General features: G+C 35.5%; 1 protein-coding gene across 1 annotated transcript in view; it reads left to right on the plus strand.

Moving 5' to 3' along the window:
• Window positions 1-923: 923 nt before the first annotated feature.
• The window catches only part of LOC145769345 (LIM homeobox transcription factor 1-alpha-like), a 41,791-nt gene continuing 22,371 nt past the window's right edge, over window positions 924-20,343 (plus strand). The window contains exons 1-2 of the mRNA XM_082580955.1: window positions 924-1,058; window positions 5,454-5,739. Coding sequence (XP_082437081.1) covers window positions 1,001-1,058; window positions 5,454-5,739 — 344 coding nt within the window. The 5' untranslated portion in view covers window positions 924-1,000. The remainder of the gene's footprint in view (window positions 1,059-5,453; window positions 5,740-20,343) is intronic.

The following is a 20,343-nucleotide window of genomic DNA, read 5'->3' on the forward strand; positions in this document are numbered from 1 at the left end:
TAAAATCTTGATATTAGCGGCAAAGGCGACCCTTCTCGCATAAGCTGTGATGTTGCTGCTCAAATGTTGTCGATTGAACAGGTTTCAATACTTCGTTTTAAATTTTTTCTGAGTGGTGATATCGTTTGGTAACTGGTTAGTACGTGGGTTGCAGAATGCGCATTGGCTTTAAACAAGTCTCATTAGTGTTGGCGAGTGAACTTTTAGAAATTATATTTTTATAACTTTTGTGTTTTCATTTTTGTTAGATGGTGAGGCTTATTGTGTGTGGCTGACTTTAACAGCCTCTTGCCATACCGTACCAGGTGAATAAAGACTCATTAATTCGGTTAGATTAGGAAGTGCAGGTATCCATTTTAAGGTGGAACCTGCAACAGCGTCGCCATTTAAAAAGTCCAGAATTTTTCGAATTTTTTCTTGTAACGATTTAACGACGGCTGTTCTGTTTTTAATCTTGCTTTTGTTTAATGTAACTAAATGCAGGAGTTAGTTTTTGAATTTGTGTCGTCACCCTGGGCAACTGACTAACATACTAGCCTTTTGCTGCCAGTTTTGTAAATTTATAATTTACATTTTTTTTTATGTAAAAAGATGTCTATTTGCTCGTGTTGATGGTGCCGCATTTCGTTTTATGTGTTGCGTTTGCAGTAAATAATAAAGACCCCTGTCGTGCTGTCAGTGGATTGAACTGCAATATCTTGTAAGGCAACATTATGCTAAACTGTGAACTCAGCTGTTCAGACAACCCTAAAAATCGCTTTTGAGTTTTTGAAGTTTCTCTGTGGCTTCATTCTATTTACTGCGCCAGTAGACTACAGAACAGCGTCCTGTGAGATGGAGTTGAGTTTCACTGTTATTAACTAATTTCTGACTTGTATATTTGCAGAGAGACCTAATTAACTCAAGTATTAGTAGCGTGGCTCAAAAATAGGTAGCCTATTCATTACACTGAAATATTTTGCTAAATAATAAATTGATATTCTACTCGAATACTGGTCTGATGAAAAGTGGATTATCCGGTATGACAAATATGGACGAAGACAACTTGAACGGGGAAGGTGAACAAGTTTTTGCATGAACTGAGCATTTAATAATGAATCCCAAAAGTGCCAATTTGTGAAAATGAAACAAGCGGTTTTGTTGTGACTTCAAAAACTGAGAGCAAGAAGTTAGCTCCATCTCAGACAGCAGATCAGGACTTTTTACATTTGGTTCGACGTCTGCGGTACGTTGAATCAAATGTAAAAAAAGGCTTAATTTGCTGGCTGGTATTGTTCCAGAAACATAAATTTAGAGCTTTATCAATCATTTTATTTAAAACATATAAATCAACCGTTTTCATCTACCATGGATCTTTTGTCAGAAATCTAACTATAGACCTAATTACAGTTGGTGGTGTCGCATTAAACAGCACGTCTACTGTACATCAATTCAGTAGCCAACATAACTTGGAATCTGCAAAATTTGAGTTAAAATTAAAACATTACCTCTTTACACTGTTGAAAATAATATATACGCTTCATAAAGGGATTAGTTTTGTTTTGTTAGCTAAAAAAATGCATGAGTACACTTTCTGCAATGTGCTTGTCTTTGATCATTGCGTCATGGAAGTTGCGAGGTAGTAGTTGACGATGTTTACCAGGCATGTATCTAAAGTGGGTGAGTGCCTTCTCCCGATCCATCCTAAAATAGGTCTGTGCATGGAAGTTTAACAAGTCGTTGGGCTAATCCAGGATTGTAGTCAGTGTCCGTGTAATAGGAAACAATCAACTTCGCACAGTATGCAAAAAAAGTCTATTAACCTGTGGTTGGGTTGGTCAGGAGCACTTTCAGTCTAACTTTAAAGTTGATGAAAAACGTTTGTTTTTGTAAACAAATCAGTTTTTTATGATAAGAGCCTATGCTTCAAAAATGTTTGCATTCATTTGTATATAATTGCTTGTAAAGTCGTTTCTGGGCGTTGAAGACTAAATATAGTTGATCGAATTGAAATAATATATGCTCAGTCATCTCCTGTAAGCCAGAGGGGCCAACTTTGCAATACCAGACGAGTCATGCAAATCACATTTCATGGAAAACGATTTTACCCTGCAGTTCATAGACAAAAAAACTTTCAAAGATCTGCTCTGATGTTTCCAGCAGTTGCTTATTATTCCCACTAACTGTGTTCATACATGCACAAAATCGCCCAGGAGAGACTATAGTTATGAATCTAAAATAAACCACAAAATTAAAAATCGGTAACTTGAAAAAATTCTCATTGAACACGAACGATTTTTCCTATTGTTGATGAAACCATTATTTTCTGCACTTTTCTGAAAGTTTTTTAGTTTGAATGTTTGCGCCATTGAAAAAGCGCAGGTTGCCAAAAAATCTGACACGAACAAATAATAAATAAATGAAGCCTGAATCAACATGCAAACAGGAAATGCAATTAGAACGACCTCAAATCACCCTGATACTCGAAAGCGAGTTATGTCTGTGGTGAACCAGGTTTTCCACAAAGATGTTTCTAGTCATCGGCTCAGTAGGCTACCATCGACAAACTTTGCCACTCAACCATACACAAGTGAAAAGAGACAACTTCCGGCATAAGGAACCAGCCCACAAAACATATCATCTAAGACAGTGCCGTCATCACTTCCCCAAAACAAGATCTTTTTGTCTTGTACCGGTACTCCAAAACCAAGTAATAGGTACATAGTAGCGCCTAAGTGTAGTCCTGGTAATATCGTTGACTTGTCATGACTATAGATTAGATATAGTCTCGGTTCTTGTGCGTCGCGTATGAATCTCAAGCGAAGGTGATGTTTGTAGACTAGCCGTAATATGTTTCATCAAAGTTACGGATTTTCTCATAAAACTGCAAAACAGCTCTTTTTATTTGCATATTTTTTGCAAACCCTATTGGAGCTGATACAACAAAGCCTACAAAGGATATGACTTTACAACTGTCAAAAGGATATTTTGTTTGGTCCGTTTTAGCATAAAAGAAGTAGCTTTTAAAAAGATTTAAACCTGGCTTTGTTTTGGAGTATAATTTTGTACATTTTTGATATCAAATTTAGTTTACTGGTGCCACCTTCTTGCATTGACGTTCCGTTTTGATCATATTGAGACAAGTCTTATTTACATTTAAGCTTTGATTTAATTTTCACGAAAATGGTGTTTCATTGTTTTATCCATCCAATACATATTTTAGTTATGTTTAAATGATTCCAACATCAACAATATACTGTAAGCCTGTTCTATATGCTATATAAAATGTCTTAAACCTAGATTAAATTTCCGGGGATATTTAGCCTGCAGCACTTATTCCAACGGTTGTAGTTTTGTTAAGATAGGATCAATTTTTTTTGCAGGCATGATTGTTTTCAATCGGTAACCTCGTACAAGGTGCAAGAAAAAATAACTGTTTGTTTGATTTCCTGTTCCTTCAAATTAGGCCAAATGTGAAACCATGTCAATTTGAATGATGTAATCTTGCGCAGTTTCACTTGTTTTAGTGCAAAAGATTGATATCATGCAGTAAATACTACTCGGTTATATTTAGCAAAAGTACGTTGTTATTTAATAGGCCTACCAGTGTAATGTGTGACCTACAAGCGTATTCATAATATAGCTTGCGATTTACATTGGCAAACAAGGCAACGATGTGGAACAATCGTCTGTTACAAAATGGGACTATTTTAACCCATTTGGGTCATCTCAAACATCATTAGCATGGAACAGCGGCAAAGTCTGACATTCTTTGATCATAAACTTCGTGCCTAGAGACATGATATCTGAAAAAACTGCTGTGCTAACTTGATAGCTGTCTTTTGGCGCTGGTTAGCTGGTCAGGCTGTCTGGTAGCACGCTTCAGCTTATACGGTAAAAACACTTAGTGACAAAGTTCTGCTGATTTCATGAAAAACGTCACTTTTATTTTGTCTTACAACCACCACGTGGAAACTGTTTATTATTGGAATCCTACGTTGTGAGAAAATCTAATCTTAGCGCAAAACATTTTTTGTCTGACACAGAAGCTTTTAACTAATAGTTGCTCGAAACAACGATTTTTTAGTAAAAACGTACATTCCTTTTATCTGGAAAAAAAGCTGTTTAACTTCATCAATCGTTTGTCGAGTCAATCTGATGGACAATCAGCGTACGCCGTATACCTGTTTCACTCAAAAACACAACAACCGTAACTGGTCGAGGCATTAAACACCAATCCTTTCGATTCAAAGCCCCACAAGTTATCAGCATATCACAGTCCTTTTAATATATTTATAAAGCAAAAAAAGCTGTTTGTGTTAACCAGGTACTATTTTTCGCTTCTTGAAGTACAAATTGATCTTCCCTTCAAAACATCTTCGCAAAATTTCCTCAACGGTTTTGCATAATCACAGAACTATCTCCTGTTCCTTTACTCAAACAGCGAGATCCAAACAGAAGCTTCTCGAAGAAGCCACGTCAGCTGCGTGGTCGAAGAGTGAAAGCGTCAGCCTACCTGTAAGAACGTCGGTTCGACATTTATTAGACCTGTATACGTTATGGCAAGACATTTATATCAAATGCTTGCTCGTGGGCCTTAGGATTGGCTCCTTTACATGTCTATCCACTTGATCAAAATTTTTAACCGCTTCTTAAAAACAAACACGATTGCGCAAAACTTCTTTGAGCAGATATCAACTTGTCACTTTTTAACTTCAATCGAAACGTGTTATGGTGCAGTAGGCTATAATCGTTACTGATTGTGTATCTTTTGAGGCATCAACCATTTGATGCGTTTGATTGAATTCCCATCGTTGAACAAGTAAACGAAAGCAAATGGAACTTAAAATGACAACATTTCAATGCAAATAGTTTTTATTTCGCACGGCCTTGTGGTTCATGGGCTATTTTCGAAATGAATGCCGATTGCATAATGGCACGTTTCGCTTTCCTCTTCCGATGAGTTTGTTCATCGCTTTTTAAACTGAGCTGAGATATTTTAGGAAAGTGTCGTGATGGCAAGCTTGGGGTTGTGATTGAGAACACACACGCTTCAGACACAATCCATTAAAAAGTAGACATCATTCATTTCTTCACCAGCAAAAAAATCACATACGCATTCAGTAACTTTATAAAATTGTTGAATCTACATCATAAACGCACAATGCCAAGCAACACTACCGGATTTAGCATATTTGAAAGATATAAATATGCAGAAGCTTGTGTTACTTGCCTGTATGTTTCTAGTGCAACACAATGAATAAAAATCGAATAATTATTTTGCTATACTTTATGGAATAGCGGAAAGCGTTATAATTTCACACAGTCCGTAGCCTAATCCTTGAACTTCTTGCTGTAATGTTAACCTTTTATTTATTTTTTTGTTTGTTTAGAAATTAAGTATTTTTTGAAAAAGGTTCGTCGGTGAAAATGAGTTTGAATCGCTTGAGTTAATATTTATTGTCTTGTTGCAGAACCAAGAGAATCTTTGCCAAACCACATTTCATCGACGTCTAACCACGAGAAAAGCAACGACCGCAAGCTGATTCCGGAGCCTCCAAGCCCAGTCGAACCTGCAAAATCCACCGACCTTTACGCATGCGCCGGTTGCAACAAGCCAATATACGATCAGTACTACAGTTGGGTGGACCAACGCACATGGCACGAGTCCTGCGTACAATGCACCGTCTGCAGACAGGCTCTGGTTGATTCGTGCTACACCAAAAACTGTCAACTGTACTGTCTACAGGACTATAAACAGTGAGTATATTTGATAGGTTCACTTCTGACTAACTCACGCAATCATAGTCCGCGTAAGATTAACATAGAGTGTAACAACCAAAACGTGCGCCATTAAAAGACAACTAAACAAACAAATGTAAAATATTCAATTAGGAATAACCGGTAAGTTAATTTATCAATATTCACAAAATTAAGAGTTTTGTTGAAGGTGTTTACTGTAGCCACTGTCTTGTAATATGGCAACTAAGCCATATACGGCATAATTCGGGTTTGGCCCATAAAGATTGTCAGAAAACAAACATTTCAATTGTTTATTGAAACATTAATAAAATTGCTAATTGTGCACAAAAGTCAAGACTACACTACTGTAAGACATAGCAAAATTTTGTTCCACAAATAACGCTTCACACATGACGTTTTGTGACATCTTTGGAGCAATTGTGGGGTCTCTATTGGAAAGCTGCAAGCTGCAATTTAACTGAAGTGCTCGGCAAAGAACACATACACTGCAATTTAAACTTGACTTCAGCGCAGACTGGATTCGGGGTGTGAATTTATCCTGAAACGTTTAAGATAATGCTGCGAATTTCCTTTACAATGTTGATAATACTTTCAGTCTTCTCCATTATAACCCTTGGCCAAAAAAGGAACATCATTTTTAAACATTTCAAAAGATGATGAGAAGTTTCCAAAAATTTATGTATAAAAGATCTTTCAATACATTTTTATTTTTATTTGTTCGTTTGCTCTGTGGTGCCAGCGATGCCATCGCAGGGTTTGTCGTCAGTGTTGCCATCATAAAGTTATTGAAAGCATTTTAGGCGCAATTTTTTTGAGTGCTTTGGAGCTATAAAATGTTGGATGCATAAAGTAAGCAAATTTGCAAGTACAGTTTGCCTATTGAAAAAACGAAAAAAATTTAGAAATATGTTTTCACTAAAATCTTGTAGAAGTTTAAAATCTTTCTCAACAAATAGAATTTATCACAAATCATATTCGCATTCATGTTACTGCCAGGTCACAGTTGGCACTGTTCGTCGGAAACAGGAGTAATCATGCAAACTCAGAAGAATGTTCAAACTACTTAAATTCTTCAATGTTTAATGGTTCAATTATTTTCCCATGTTAAAATGTTTTTGTTGCTTCTTGCAAATCACAAAGCAGTTGCAGGATACAGCCATTCCCCAGATAGTAAAAATTATTATTTTTACATTGAATTCAATGACTATAGACGGAGCTGGACAGTGCTTTTATAGTCGTGATCTTGACACAAGCGAGTCAGTAAGTTTTTATCAAACCACCAAATGACAAATCAAAGCATGTGCCAAAGTGGATTGGGATGAGACGCAAAAAGACTCTTAAGATAGGCAGGGGCAATTGACATTCCGAGTGATGATTTCCGCTGAAAAAAATTGAATGATAGGTTTCGTGAACAAGTAATCACATGACAAAAGCACATCGTTGTGGTGACGTTTCATTGTCTCAAATAAGAGGTTTTTCAGTATGGAGGCCAACTATTTGCTCCATACGACATAAGCAGCTTCATCTTTGAGGTGCTTTTACCGTTTTGTAACGTAAGATTCAAGCAAAGCGATACAACTTCGTTCAATTTTCCTTTGTGCTTTAACGCATTGGAAACTGGCTTATGAACATATAATTACGAGACTATGAGAATCATTTTCTCACCTATGTCAAATTGTATAGATTGTCATAGCCATAAAATTATATTTCGCCTCCCACTGAGTAAAAGATATTCCCAACCAGAAAATGCTATTTTTTTGCATTATTTCAACGTAGCCAGACGTTGAAACGGTGTAAAATCACAACTTGCTAACTGGTTATACTGTCTCATACAAAATGGGAAGCCAATAAAAGCTTACCAAAGCATTGCTAAGCGAATTCCGTTTTTACTCATTTAAACTTTTATTTCTGATGTAAAAATGAGAAAGCTTAGAAACCAAAAGCTAGAAAAAACAAATATTTAAAATTCCAAATTAAAACTACCCAGACAGCAAATCAACCGTAGTTCACGTTGATTCGTCTGCAGACGTTGAATCAATAAAAAAACAGTTGATTTGCTGCTTGGGCAACTGTTTAAAAAAAAGTTTATGAACTGTTTTTATGTAATGTTGGAAATAGCCTTCTGTCTCATCGAAGTTTGATATTCAAACAATATCAAACTTACTTGCCACAGTGGGACCGGTCCTTTGTCTACCAAAAGCAAGATGTGTTTTTTTCTGTTGAGCGTTTTGTCAGTGGTAGTTCAACTTGCAATCAGCTCATACTTTTTGGTGTTTGTACATTGCTTTGTGACAAACTTGTCAGTATGATTTTATGTTTGACGGAGTGCACAATATCCTCACGAACGTTATAATGCATTCGTATAGTGGGATCGTTTCTTCGGACACGTTTTTCTAAAATTTCATCCAATTTTTACCATGAGCACTTGAGACTGGCATGAAGCACGAGTAAAAATTGTATATTCTTGGCAAAGAATGTTTTGAAGTTTGTTGTGGTAGCACAAAACTTCTTCAATTCAACAATGATCGTGCGATTTATCCCGTACGCAATAATATGCCAGTTAATTTACCGCGGTATTTTGGTGGTCAAATGACGTAGTTTTGGCGTTGTAGTTTAAGTCTTGTTCGCTTCCACATAAACTTTTAACTTAGTAGTGTCAGGAAATGCTCATAACTAAAACTTTGTGCACAATTATGCTCCTAAAATTACTTTTTTGTTGTTTAAGTATCTGTAAATTGCCATAAAAAACGCATGAAGTGTGTGACGAGAAAAATATATTAGCCACTTTGATAAAGCCAACTTGTCCTAATGCACCAGCTCCTTAGTGTCTTTGATTCTTGTTCTGGTAAGTCTCAGTTCAATTCCAAGCCAGGTCAATCCAAGAACTTCAAAACGCTACTGGTTGTTTTGCGTTTAACACTGAAAATATGTCAAGGTGATAAAGTTGTCACGCTGCAAAATTGATATTGTACCATTTCTAAGCACCTTTAGAAGTTGTAGAGCAGCAAAATGTATAAAATGTCACCACGATTGTGTGGAAAGTTGCAAGAAGACAAAATGTAGATATTCTAGAATAAATAATCTTTCGAATGAACAGCTAAATCAATGCAGGGTTTCAAATGGAGCAAGGTCTTTCGTTTGACCAATCTTGCTTTAGCTGTTTTGCTTGGCAGGTCAGTCACATACATTGAACTAACGTGCAGACGCTTTTGACAAGTCCTTTAATAATTAAATATATCCTTTTCGCATCAATACAGTTTCCGTGAGAAATTTGTAATGATGAGTGCAGTATCTTTCACTTAGCAATTGTTATTGCTTATCTTGTGATGTGTGGAAAAGCGTAAACAATGAAGGCTATGGTTGCTCATTGAATTATTGGAAAGATGGCTTGTGTTTAGAATCACCTGCTTCGCAGAATTCGATCGAAAAAATGGTTGCACTTTTAAGCGATTGCAAATTAAAAGGTGTAAAACTCAGAGCCATGCCTGTGTAACTCAGTGACTTCACTATTTTACATTATGAATGTGGTTTCGTCAACTAGTGATGCAAGCGGGAAATGATGACAACAAAAGGAAGTATTCTTTTAAATTTAAGCCTTACATTAAGTTGATAGCTTCACCTCTCTTGCTTGAAGGTTAAGTTTTTATTAAAACTACTTTAGTTCGTTTAATTGCAATAATCCTTATGATACGATATATTAATAAAACTACAATATATATATTAAAGGAGAAGATCAGCTGGGTGGATAAAATCTATTGACAAAAGCAGTTTCAATTGATTTGTGGACAATAAAACGTATAGATCACTTTTCCCAGTGGAAAGAGTTAGACAATGTCCCTTGTGTTTGTCTCGTTGTGACTGGGAGTTTCAAACAGGCATTTGAAATTCAATATTTTGCTTGCCGAAAACTTGCAAGTTGAAGACCACTTTCATCTTCCCCTAGATGTGCTCCATTTATGTCGTAACGTCTCATTTTTTACCCACATGAGGATAGACCATTGTTTACATTTAATAAATATCCAGACGTATTTATTAAAGTCCCAAGTCCCAACTTTGTCCATGGGCCACAAAAGTTTGCTACGTTTTATTTTTTTCTTAAAAATACAGAGCAGTGTGTTTGGTGGTTTTGTGAACACTTAAAGGTGATTATTTTTCAATAACTCCGGGCTACTAACGTATGACGAGTTCTTGAGTTTTGCGATATTTCTTTAGCCTTGGTTACGTATCGCAAGCCGATACTTTGTAAGTTACATTCGCAGCAATGTGCCATCTAGAGTAGTTGTCTAATTATCGTGAATCCAATGAACAAGATTAATCTATTTACATTGATTCTACGTCTGTACACGTTAAATCAATATAAAAAGAACTGATATTGTAAACTGTAATGTGAAAACTTACCCAATCGTGGAGAATCAATTTCCCAGTTTTCTATTATTTATAGCCAGTGGAAATAGTTTTTACATTCAGTTATACGAATTGCTTAATATCAAGTTTTCCCAGCTGATAGTTGACCATGTCTGCAGTCCCTATGAATGTCTTCTTTTGCACAACTTCGGCTAGCGATCTGCGTTGCTTTTTGTCCGCCGCAATATTCGTATCACAAAATTGTGAAGAACAAGCAGCCTGACCGCAGCCGACCTTTCCGTATGTTTAAATTACTCCAAAAGTAACTTAACACTTATTCGACACTTTGAGTCAAATTGCTCACTTTGCTTCTCTAGTTTTGTAAAAATATCCTTAGTTGTGTGTGGTCTTGTCCTAAGTCTGACCTTATATTTCCTTCTGTGGGTCGCTTTCAAACGGCAGAAGTGTAACATTCTGGAGTTCATTTCACGTGCTTTGTATTTATCACACAGATGGCTTCAGTTGTTGATGCATTTTGTACCATAGATCTAATAAATGCTTATGAAAGTCAAGTCTCTACACATAACTTTGTAAACGCAATTGCAAAAGCTAATTTTAATTTATTGGAGGTCATTATATTTCATTGACCCTTTGTCTTAGTGCTTATTACAATCAAGGGAATCATGATGAGGTTATTGCTTTTTGAAAAAGAAACTAATTTGGAAATGAATTTCATCAGAATACTGCCACATCACGAGGTTTAAAAAGTGAAGAAAAAAATAAATTTCGCAAGCTAGCACTCTGCAAAATTTTAAGAAAAAAGATGAAAAAAAGATATAACAAAACATGAGAAACAAAAAAGCACAAAAAAGCTTGATACATGGGCTACATTTTTGTTATGGTATCAATTTGTTTGCCCTGCCGCCTCTGGGAAAGTGATATGGTTGCGTATATACATTTCCATTTGGTTCTATTGTAGCCTACTAGTCTATTTTATGCAATAATCTGGCAGTTTTGTTTGCTGCTTAGTCTGTTAATATAAAATCATACAGTGGTTAGTACTAACTTGGGAAAACTCATTACTTTATTAAGGTTTCTATAAATCAACTGAAACTTAAAAAAATTTAAATTCTAAAGCAAAATTGCTTGAGCAACAGCTGGAACAGGCGTTGAGGCCATATCACAGGGACGATTTTAAAATCTAATTTCTATGATGATTCTGGTTTTCTCAATATCATGTTTCTTCTGACACTTTCATATGAATTATTTTTGATAAATTCTGAATTTGAAATATGCTAAATTATTTTTAATGAAACGATTTGAGAAAATTAATATATTTCATCTGTTTAATTTATCCCTCTTTGCGTTGAAGCAAATAATAATAATATATAAAAAATGCAATTTCTTTCAAGGGAGGTCCAAAAGGCAAAACATTTTGCTAATTGAATAAACAGGAGTTGCCGCTAAATGCTAGAAAATATCCAATATTTTTTTACTTCAATTTCATTAACGCGAGACATGATTTATTAATAAGAAAAATTGCTTCGTAAATTGAGGTCGTCTTGCTTGGCTACCTGCTGCGAAGAACAAGCCAGGACTCCCAAATTATCCAATTCAATTAAGTTAGCACCATTTATCCACACCCGCTTGCTAATAACATTGACACTTTTTCTACATTGATCGAAGCCTTGAATTTATCGTCGTGCCATAAAATATTTAAGTAGGGCAAGTCGATCTTAAAGCTATTAAAAAATTAAAGCTATTTTGCTCATTTTGCGTAACTTTTGTGTCTATTAACGCTTTGAATCGTTTCTTTTGTGGAGTATTTTGCTGCAAAGTTTGTTCTGTTGAAACCTTTACGTTGGTGAATTGCAATTTCATAATTTGATTAAGCAACAATTTCTTTTGTGAAGTGTTTTATTTTTTCGTATGTCAAGAAAGCTTGACTTTGACTTAAATTAAAGTTCAGTTTATGTTTGATAAAAGCCGATTTAAATGCTTGTTCTATATTTTACAAGGGTTGTTTACTCCATCACACAGCGAGCGCCATTTTCCGGCACTTTGTGTTCATAAGTAGATGTTAATAGTTTTAGAAATTATCGCTTATCAAATATTTATAAATATTAATCTCACTCCAGCATTGAACATTTTTCTGACTTCTTTATTTTTTTTAAATTTACTAAGTTCTCACAAACTTAGTGATACAGCGGAACTGTCTAGGCCAGTGGTTCTCAACGAGGACGGTACTGCCCCCGGGGGGCGTTTTGAGTTTGTAGGGGGGAGGTATGATTACTTCGGCTTAAGGAGGGCGTTTTGATTATTAGGGGGTATTCTGGTTGTACCCATCTACCGCCCAGCGTAACGATTTCGTCAAAGAGCTCGTATCTTCATGGTAGCATTTCCTACCTCATACCTGGTGGAAAAAGGATTCAGCTGTGTTGTTCTGCTACTTACCAAACAGCCAAACCCACTTGACATAAGAGGTGATCTTCGAATGTTTCTCACTGGCTTTACACCGGATGTGAAGAAACTAGCACTTTCTCACCAAGCCCAAGGTTCACACTGACTACCAGTAGGCGTATACTGTTTTCATGCTCACAAATATATATTTGTTTTTCATCAAATATAGTTACTAGTCTCTAAAACCCTTACAGCCTGTTTAACCCTAAAAGGGGGATCATCAAAAGGTCCTCATTCTAGTAGAATCTGATGATGGACCTTCTGATGATCCCCATTTTAGTGTAAAACTGGCTGTAAAGGCTTTAGAGACTGGTAACTAGCCTATATTTGATGTAATTCGTTCTGCTTGGCTTTTTGCATGGTATTGAGCACTTTTTGTAGTATTAATAGTATTTATTATTTTATATTCGTTTTTCGTAATTAATCGTTTTTGTTGGGGTCGGTAACATTTTGCCAGTTCATGAAGGGGGCGTTGGGCCAAAAAAGGTTGAGAAACACTGATCTAGGCTATTATAAAACGCAAGGATAGCAAAAAGAAATAGTTCTATCTTTTGTTTTGCAATGAACAGCCATATATTTGAAAAGATATAATTCCAATGCATTTGTAGCGTTGCAAGCTAACAGACAAAGATTTCTTTGCTTCTTTTTTGCAAGTTTGCAAAACAAGGCGATATGTGTCTTACGGATGGAAGATAAAACTGCTTCCAATAAATACAAATCTAAACTATAAATTTATACCTAGTGAATATTGTCCAATAAGCTACTTCCATAAAGCTTACGAAATCTAAAATCAGTTTTTTGAAACGTTTGATCATGACCCACTAGAACACGGCCAAATATGTTGCTAATTGAGGAAATTTCTAAGAGTCTGAATTGTTACAACCCTAGCTATGAAAAACCTGTTATCTTCCCATTTCCAGAAGTAAGTAAAATAAGCAGTATTTGCACCTAGACATATGTTTGGCTTGTTTAACCGGAGATTAGGTATGTACGTTGAGCACAGTTTACACAATAACAATTTAATATGTAAGACTTTTCAACTGCATCCTGGAGGTAGCATCGTTTGGTGCAATTGCATGTTCCATTTGAAATGTTAAGAATTTTTTGTGGATTCTATGTTGTAAGATGTTCATTTGATGTGCCAATTTAAATTTTAGTTTGTTTTGTTTTTCGCCAAGATTAATTTTGCAAGTAAAATATGTGTTTTACCGAAAGATCCTGCTGTACAAAAAACCTAACGACTGTATGATGAGACTACCTCCAGGATGCAGTTGGAAAGTCTTACATATTACATTATTATTGTGTAAACTGTGCTCAACGTACATACCTAATCTCCCATTAAATAAGCCAAACATATGTCTAGGTGCAAATACTGCTTATTTTACTTACTTCTGGAAATGGGAAGATGACAGGTTTGTCACAGCTAGGATTGTAACAATTCAGACTCTTAGAAATTTCCTCAAATAGCAACATATTTGGCCGTGTTCTAGTGGGTCATGGTTTGATACATTTGGCATTGCCTTGGCAAAACAGAACTTCTCTCCACACAAAACATTATTTGCGTATTAAGTCGGATAAGAAACTTCCGTATTGTCAGAATTAAAGCTTTCAAGCTATCCATTACCGTCTTCATGTGTTACATTGCTCATACTTATCTTCAATCCTTTAAGCAAATCTTTCTTAAGTCATTGCTATTATGGATTAAAAGCAAATGTAGCTTCTGACGAGTGACACTTCGTGGATGCACAATATATGAAGTGAACTTGAGTCTGCGCTATGGAGGTTTTTTTGTTTGGTGCACATCACTACACTTTATTTTCAATTTGCATGAACAATCTTTTAGATTATTAAGAGCAGTGTTTTTGACAAAACGAAAAGAATGCTTTTTAAATAAATCAATTTGAAACAAATCGAAATGCAGATAATGAACTTTGTGTCAAAACGAGCTATTTCGAAACTTTTTGTGCTGAACACCCCAGCGCTTGAAAAATTGGTGACGGATTTTCAAATTGGCAAATAATGAAATTGAATTCACAATGCGACGAGTTAAAACGAAATATCTGAAACTTTTGATAGACATTACTTTTATTTCAAACAGCCCCACTTTATTTTCTGTGCATTTGATTTCAAATCAACAAAAGATTAATTTTACTCTGTTCTCCAAGTCAGCTATAGTATCGTGGAGTTTTTCGCGTAGTCATTTCGACTTGTAATATTAATTCGAAACGTGTTTGTTTAGCAAAATTAACTGATTCTACTTTTTCATTTACCACAGGAAACTGCACATTATTAAATAACGCAAGTTAGTGATTATTCGTATTGCATCATAAACATTTTTTGGAAGCAAAAAGTATTGACATTGACCATCAAAACTTGCTAAAAGATACCTTGGTTTTATTTTCTTCTGATATTGACAAATTAGGAAAGCAAGAGACTAGTTGTTAAAATATGCAATACCTGTCCGTGCACTTTAAAAATAATCATAAAGCATAAACCTGCACTTCTATCACCATTGGCACACTCTTTTGTGAATGAAGGTTGAAAGAATATCGTTTTACAAACCACTCCCTTGTATTTGTGTTCGCCTTTGCACTTTTTTCCGACAATGTTGGAAAGTGTTAAAAACATGGAAAATTCCCAGCTTTAGTTCGAACTTGTCTTTTGTTGAATATGTCCATTATCAGATTTTCATTCACTTGATGTAAAGCGAAGTTCAACCTATTAGCAAATGACCCACAGATTCAGAAATATATATTTCGTGTCAATGAAACCCTTTGGGACTCTGAGGTGTGATAACAATAAAAAGGAAAAGCAATTAGCAGAGTGTTTAGCTCCGCAAGCAATGGTATCTCTGTGTGTCTGCACAGTGTGATAAAAAGGACAAAGCTGTTTATTTAACAGCAACAGACGATCTGTTGATGTGCTTGCTATTTATCCTTGTTGAAGTGTGCTTTGAAGACAAAATTTGTAGCTCACTTCCATTCATGCAAGTTGTGTAGCAACAATTTTCAAGAAGTTTATAAAATCGCTGTTGGTTCAGCAACGGCATCTTTAAAAAAGATTTTACCTTTTCAAAGGTTGTCGCGATGCGGTTGTGACCAGCTCAAACAAAAGACAAGTTTCCGCTGCCAAACGAGACCATAGGTGCACAACTGCAATAATTTGTTTTCATTTACTTTATTCGGCAGGAAATGTTTTTTTCTCACATATCTTCTTCCAGTTTAGAACCAGTGGATAAAGCCAGTGAACCAGTTGTTAAACTAGTGGATGTTGTTCACCAGTGTATTCTGGGAATTCTTTTTTGAACCACTGTAGTACTAGTCTATTTGCTATAACAAGGTCCTCAGCGTTTCGTGATATCTGACAAAATCCATTCAGGTTTTTCAGTCTAAACAAGCAACATCATAGTTTTTTTTTGTTTTCAACATTCAGTCATATCAAATTTAACTCTTTTATTCCTTTAGAGAGCAGTGGATTGTAAGCCATGGTATTTACAAGATTCTTCTGAGACGTTGCATGAAAATGAATATTCAGACAACGCATTAGAAAAAGCCTCGGGCACACAAACGCTTCTTTGTGTGAAAGATTAACTGAAAATATTTAACGTATAGTTTGAGTAACTGAATAACCAAAGACGAAAAAACTTCGAGACTGCGGATTTTGCAAAAATACTAAAAACTGCTTGCTTTCTATTTTTTTATAGTTTAGTGTTACATTCGCCTGAGATTATTATTGAATGTAAACAGTTTTTTATATATCCATGAACAGCGATAACTCATTCCAACAATGTGGTGACCACGTAGGCTACTTCGTTTCTAGTCCTGTCCGTCACGTAGGCTACATGTCAATGTAGCACTGTAGCAGCGACTGTTGTAATATTTCAAGCAAAAGATTGTGTTAAGATTATGAGAGAATAATGAATCTTGTCAGAATTATTACTGTGAATCGTTGTCATAAACATTGCGCCAACACAACTGGCCGGGCGCCGGTCAATAGGTATTAAAGTGTGCTCAGTTCAAATAATGTCAAATTGCGATTAGCCTACGGCAGACATAATGTCTAGCTAAAAACATCCAGACAAACATATTTTCTTACGTCTGTTGTGACAAATGTCCAACACCATGGTTGCAATACTTCCTCATCTTTTTACTGCCAACGATATGGAATAAACGAAGCGGTAGGCTTTTCTTTGATGTCAGCATCAGCATTATCACACAGGCTTTTGTGGCAGCGGCTACTGTTTAGCTGCAAATATTGACTCAAACATAAATCTCGCAGTGTTTTATGTTCTTGCAAACATCGTATAGTTGTGGCCGTATTCCGTGTAGCTCTGTTTTCTCTTCTCCACATCGAGATTTTATTGCGATTTGATTGATAATTTTGTATTGCCACCAAGACTAATACTACTTTTTTGTGGAATTTTATTCAAAACTTTTGCTGCTTCTACTATCTTAGTACGTATGAAATGATGATAGAATTGAAAGTTTGGTATATAGGATACAATAACAAAACCACTTTATAAATCCAATAAAATTTTATTCTCTTCAGTGACACACTTGTGACATCCACTGTTGTGCACAATAGTGGAACCCTTTCTCAAGTCTTTGTATATGTAGTCTGCTGCTATTACTGATATACTGTAGCGGGTGGTTAAACAAATTGAGACAGACAGGTCCAAAAATACAGTATTTTAAGTATACTTTTTCATTTGTGACTTGCTGTAAAAATTGTAAGACAAATGCGGTTATTTGCCTTATGCAACCTGTGGCAAAATCCTTGTGTACTTATGGACTGTTAACATTCAAGCTTTTGTATGATAGGTCTTTTGTCGGTAAAAATTCATGTCTTGTCTTATAGAGAATGACATACCTTTTGTGTGCTGCATAAAATTCACATAGCTTGATTTACAACTCTACTTGATCAAAGATGCCGCTGTACTATTTGCTTTGGTCTCTTATTCATCAGCCTGAGCACAGTTTTTCACTATTTGTTTAGGACTTGTTTGCTGGCCTGACGTCATCTCTGCTGTCAGTTAGTGCTTTGAACGGCCATTTTGAAATCTTTTTGTGCTGATCACGCCATGTTTTCCCGAAACTAAATTATTGCAATTGCGGCTTCGAAGATTGACTTACAACAATTTTGCAAAACAAAGAATAATATATCTGGATTTGTTGTGAAAGTAGTACATTTTTATGACCTTTCGCAAAATTTAGCTGTTAATTTTGAAATGGCAGCATATATTTTGCAGAATTCCAACTTGCTTCCTGAAGTGCAGATGTCTGAAACTTATGTCAAACAACTAATTTGTTTTCCTTTGGCATATCCTGTTTCGGGTAGGCCTATCGGTTTGCACAATTTGACAAACAATTTCAAACAAGCGCGAAAGTAATTAAACAAATATGAAATCATAAACAAAACCTAGGGTTAGTGTTAGGTGACAGGTGGATGCGTGTCTGCTGTTTACGTTGTGGCAAAGCATCAGCCGACATACAGGTTCCTGTGATTCTTATCTTTCCCCGTGCCTTGTTGTGACATTAATGTTCTGTTCTAATCGCTATATCTGCGTTTTAGCGTTTCCAGCCGAATTTTTCTTCCTTTGCACTGCTTTTTTTCTTATGTTAGAGTTCAGTGAAAGTTACTGCCATAGCTGAAGGGGCTACAAGAACTGAAATTTTAACACAATGTGTCACCTTAACAGTTTTAACATTGTTTTTCCTGACCAGCAGTGACTAGGACAATCTCTACATGTGAGTGGCACTCAAACCAGTGTGTTTATAACTCGTTTATTTACTACATGCTTTTGGTATCTTAACATTTTTGCGTTGTTGCCACCAACTACACGATTAAACTATTTTATACCAAAATTTTGCCTCAAAATTTGAGCGTCAGATGTTTTGGAAATAAGATCCAAGATTTTTTATCGGTTGTCAAATGTTTACCTGACTCTGCCACAATGAAGGTTTAGGAGTGAAGAAACGGACTTTTGCTCACAGGAAATAACTTTCACTGACTTTTACAAACCATGCAAACACAAGACTTTAACTTGTCAACCCACATCTTAGAAATACGAATGGGTGTTAACGTATGAGTGCAACCAACGCAAAGTTAAAACTTAACTTGAAACAGAACGCTGTTATTGCAGGATTCATGTTTTTAAATAAAGCAGTGTAGCATTTCTTTTTTCAAAAATGTCGCACCTGTTCAAAATTTGACAAGACCAATTCAATGTGAAATCATTGCAGATGCCACATAAATAGTTTCAAGGAAGTTTTGACTTACACTTCTCTTTGAACTTCGACTCTTCGATATAGCCTACAAAATAAAACGCAAAAAGGGGAAGATGAATGGATTAATGATGAAGTGCTGGTGTCACACATTTTTTCTGTTTAATGTTTTTATCTTTTAAATTTACACCTATTTTATCTGTAAATAACTTAAGGTTATAAATAGTTTGCTATACTAAAATGTTTAGGTAAAATCTTCTTTGTTTACTTACAATACGGTAAGGATAAACAAATACATGTTTTAGGAAAGGTTGGTTACACACCATTGGAGAATGGGAGAATATTTAAGACAACGTTAGATCGCAGGAATATCGAATACCATTTTAGTGTTTGTAATATTTTATGTATGCAGACGTGTTGTCGTTAATTCATTTAGCCTTATTTGCTTTCTAAAAATAAACTTGGACGGATTAACTGTTGCCGCAAAAAAAAAATTTTTCAATGCTGCTAGCGATAAATTTCTCTCAAATTGTCAGTAGAACAATTTGCTGAGCCAATGACATTGTTTTCTTAAAAAATTAAAATGATTATCATTTTCCAACTAAAATAACGTTATTTCTACCATAACCTTGTTAAAATTTGCAACTCAAAGAAGTTAAAATCTTAAAGTTTTCACGAGTGAATACAATGTGTTTTTGGTTAGTTTTGATATTCGCAGCATCATTCTCGTTTGACGCTCAACATCACGTTCAAGTTGACGCTCAAGTCGACAATATTTTGCCATAGTGTCGTCCACAAACTAACCTGCCTCAATTGTTGCTTTTTCAACTTCTTGTTTCTTGAGAATTGTGTGAAAATTAGCGATTTTGATATTTATTTGATAAACTTCTAATTATCACATCACTTTTGTGTTGTTTGACGTTGAAACATTATAAGATCTTGTAAAAAAGTTGCTGTACAGCAACAGTTGCGCCAACACAACATTATCTTTTTAATCGAGCAGATTTCTTTTGTGTTTAACTATCAATTCTTGTCGTTTTTCTACATAATTCATGATTTGAATGTACTCAGCTTTTTCAACAGGCGTACTGCTACAAACAGCTAAATAATTAAAACCTAACCGAGGGACGAGCGATCTAACTTAAACATTGCAACGAATTGCGGTGAAAGTTTTGTAATGCTTCCAGCCAACATCGGAACCGGCCGCCATGTCCAACCGCTCACCATCCTACAGCATATCAATCACTTTAAATTATGCAAAATGTGATTTGTTGAAAGCCAGGTCCTTGTTGTCTAGTAGCTTAAAAACAACTGCGCTGTTTTTCTTTATCCTTGGCCGGCTTTCGCTTCTATCCGCCTTAAGGATGTTTTCGAGATAAAATATTAATTTTTATCTTAAAATCTACTGAATTGTAAAGGGTTACTCTTTGATACCACTACCACCAAAACATATTTTACAACGAATAAAATAGTATAAAAATGCTTGGCTCACCGGAGATATTGTCTTCCGGCCAGTAGCCTTTTACTGCCAAGCACCATCTCAAGTTTTGAAATAAGAAATATACAGACATTG

Source organism: Aplidium turbinatum, chromosome 4 (genome assembly GCF_918807975.1).
Source record: "Aplidium turbinatum chromosome 4, kaAplTurb1.1, whole genome shotgun sequence".
Lineage (NCBI taxonomy): Eukaryota > Metazoa > Chordata > Ascidiacea > Aplousobranchia > Polyclinidae > Aplidium > Aplidium turbinatum.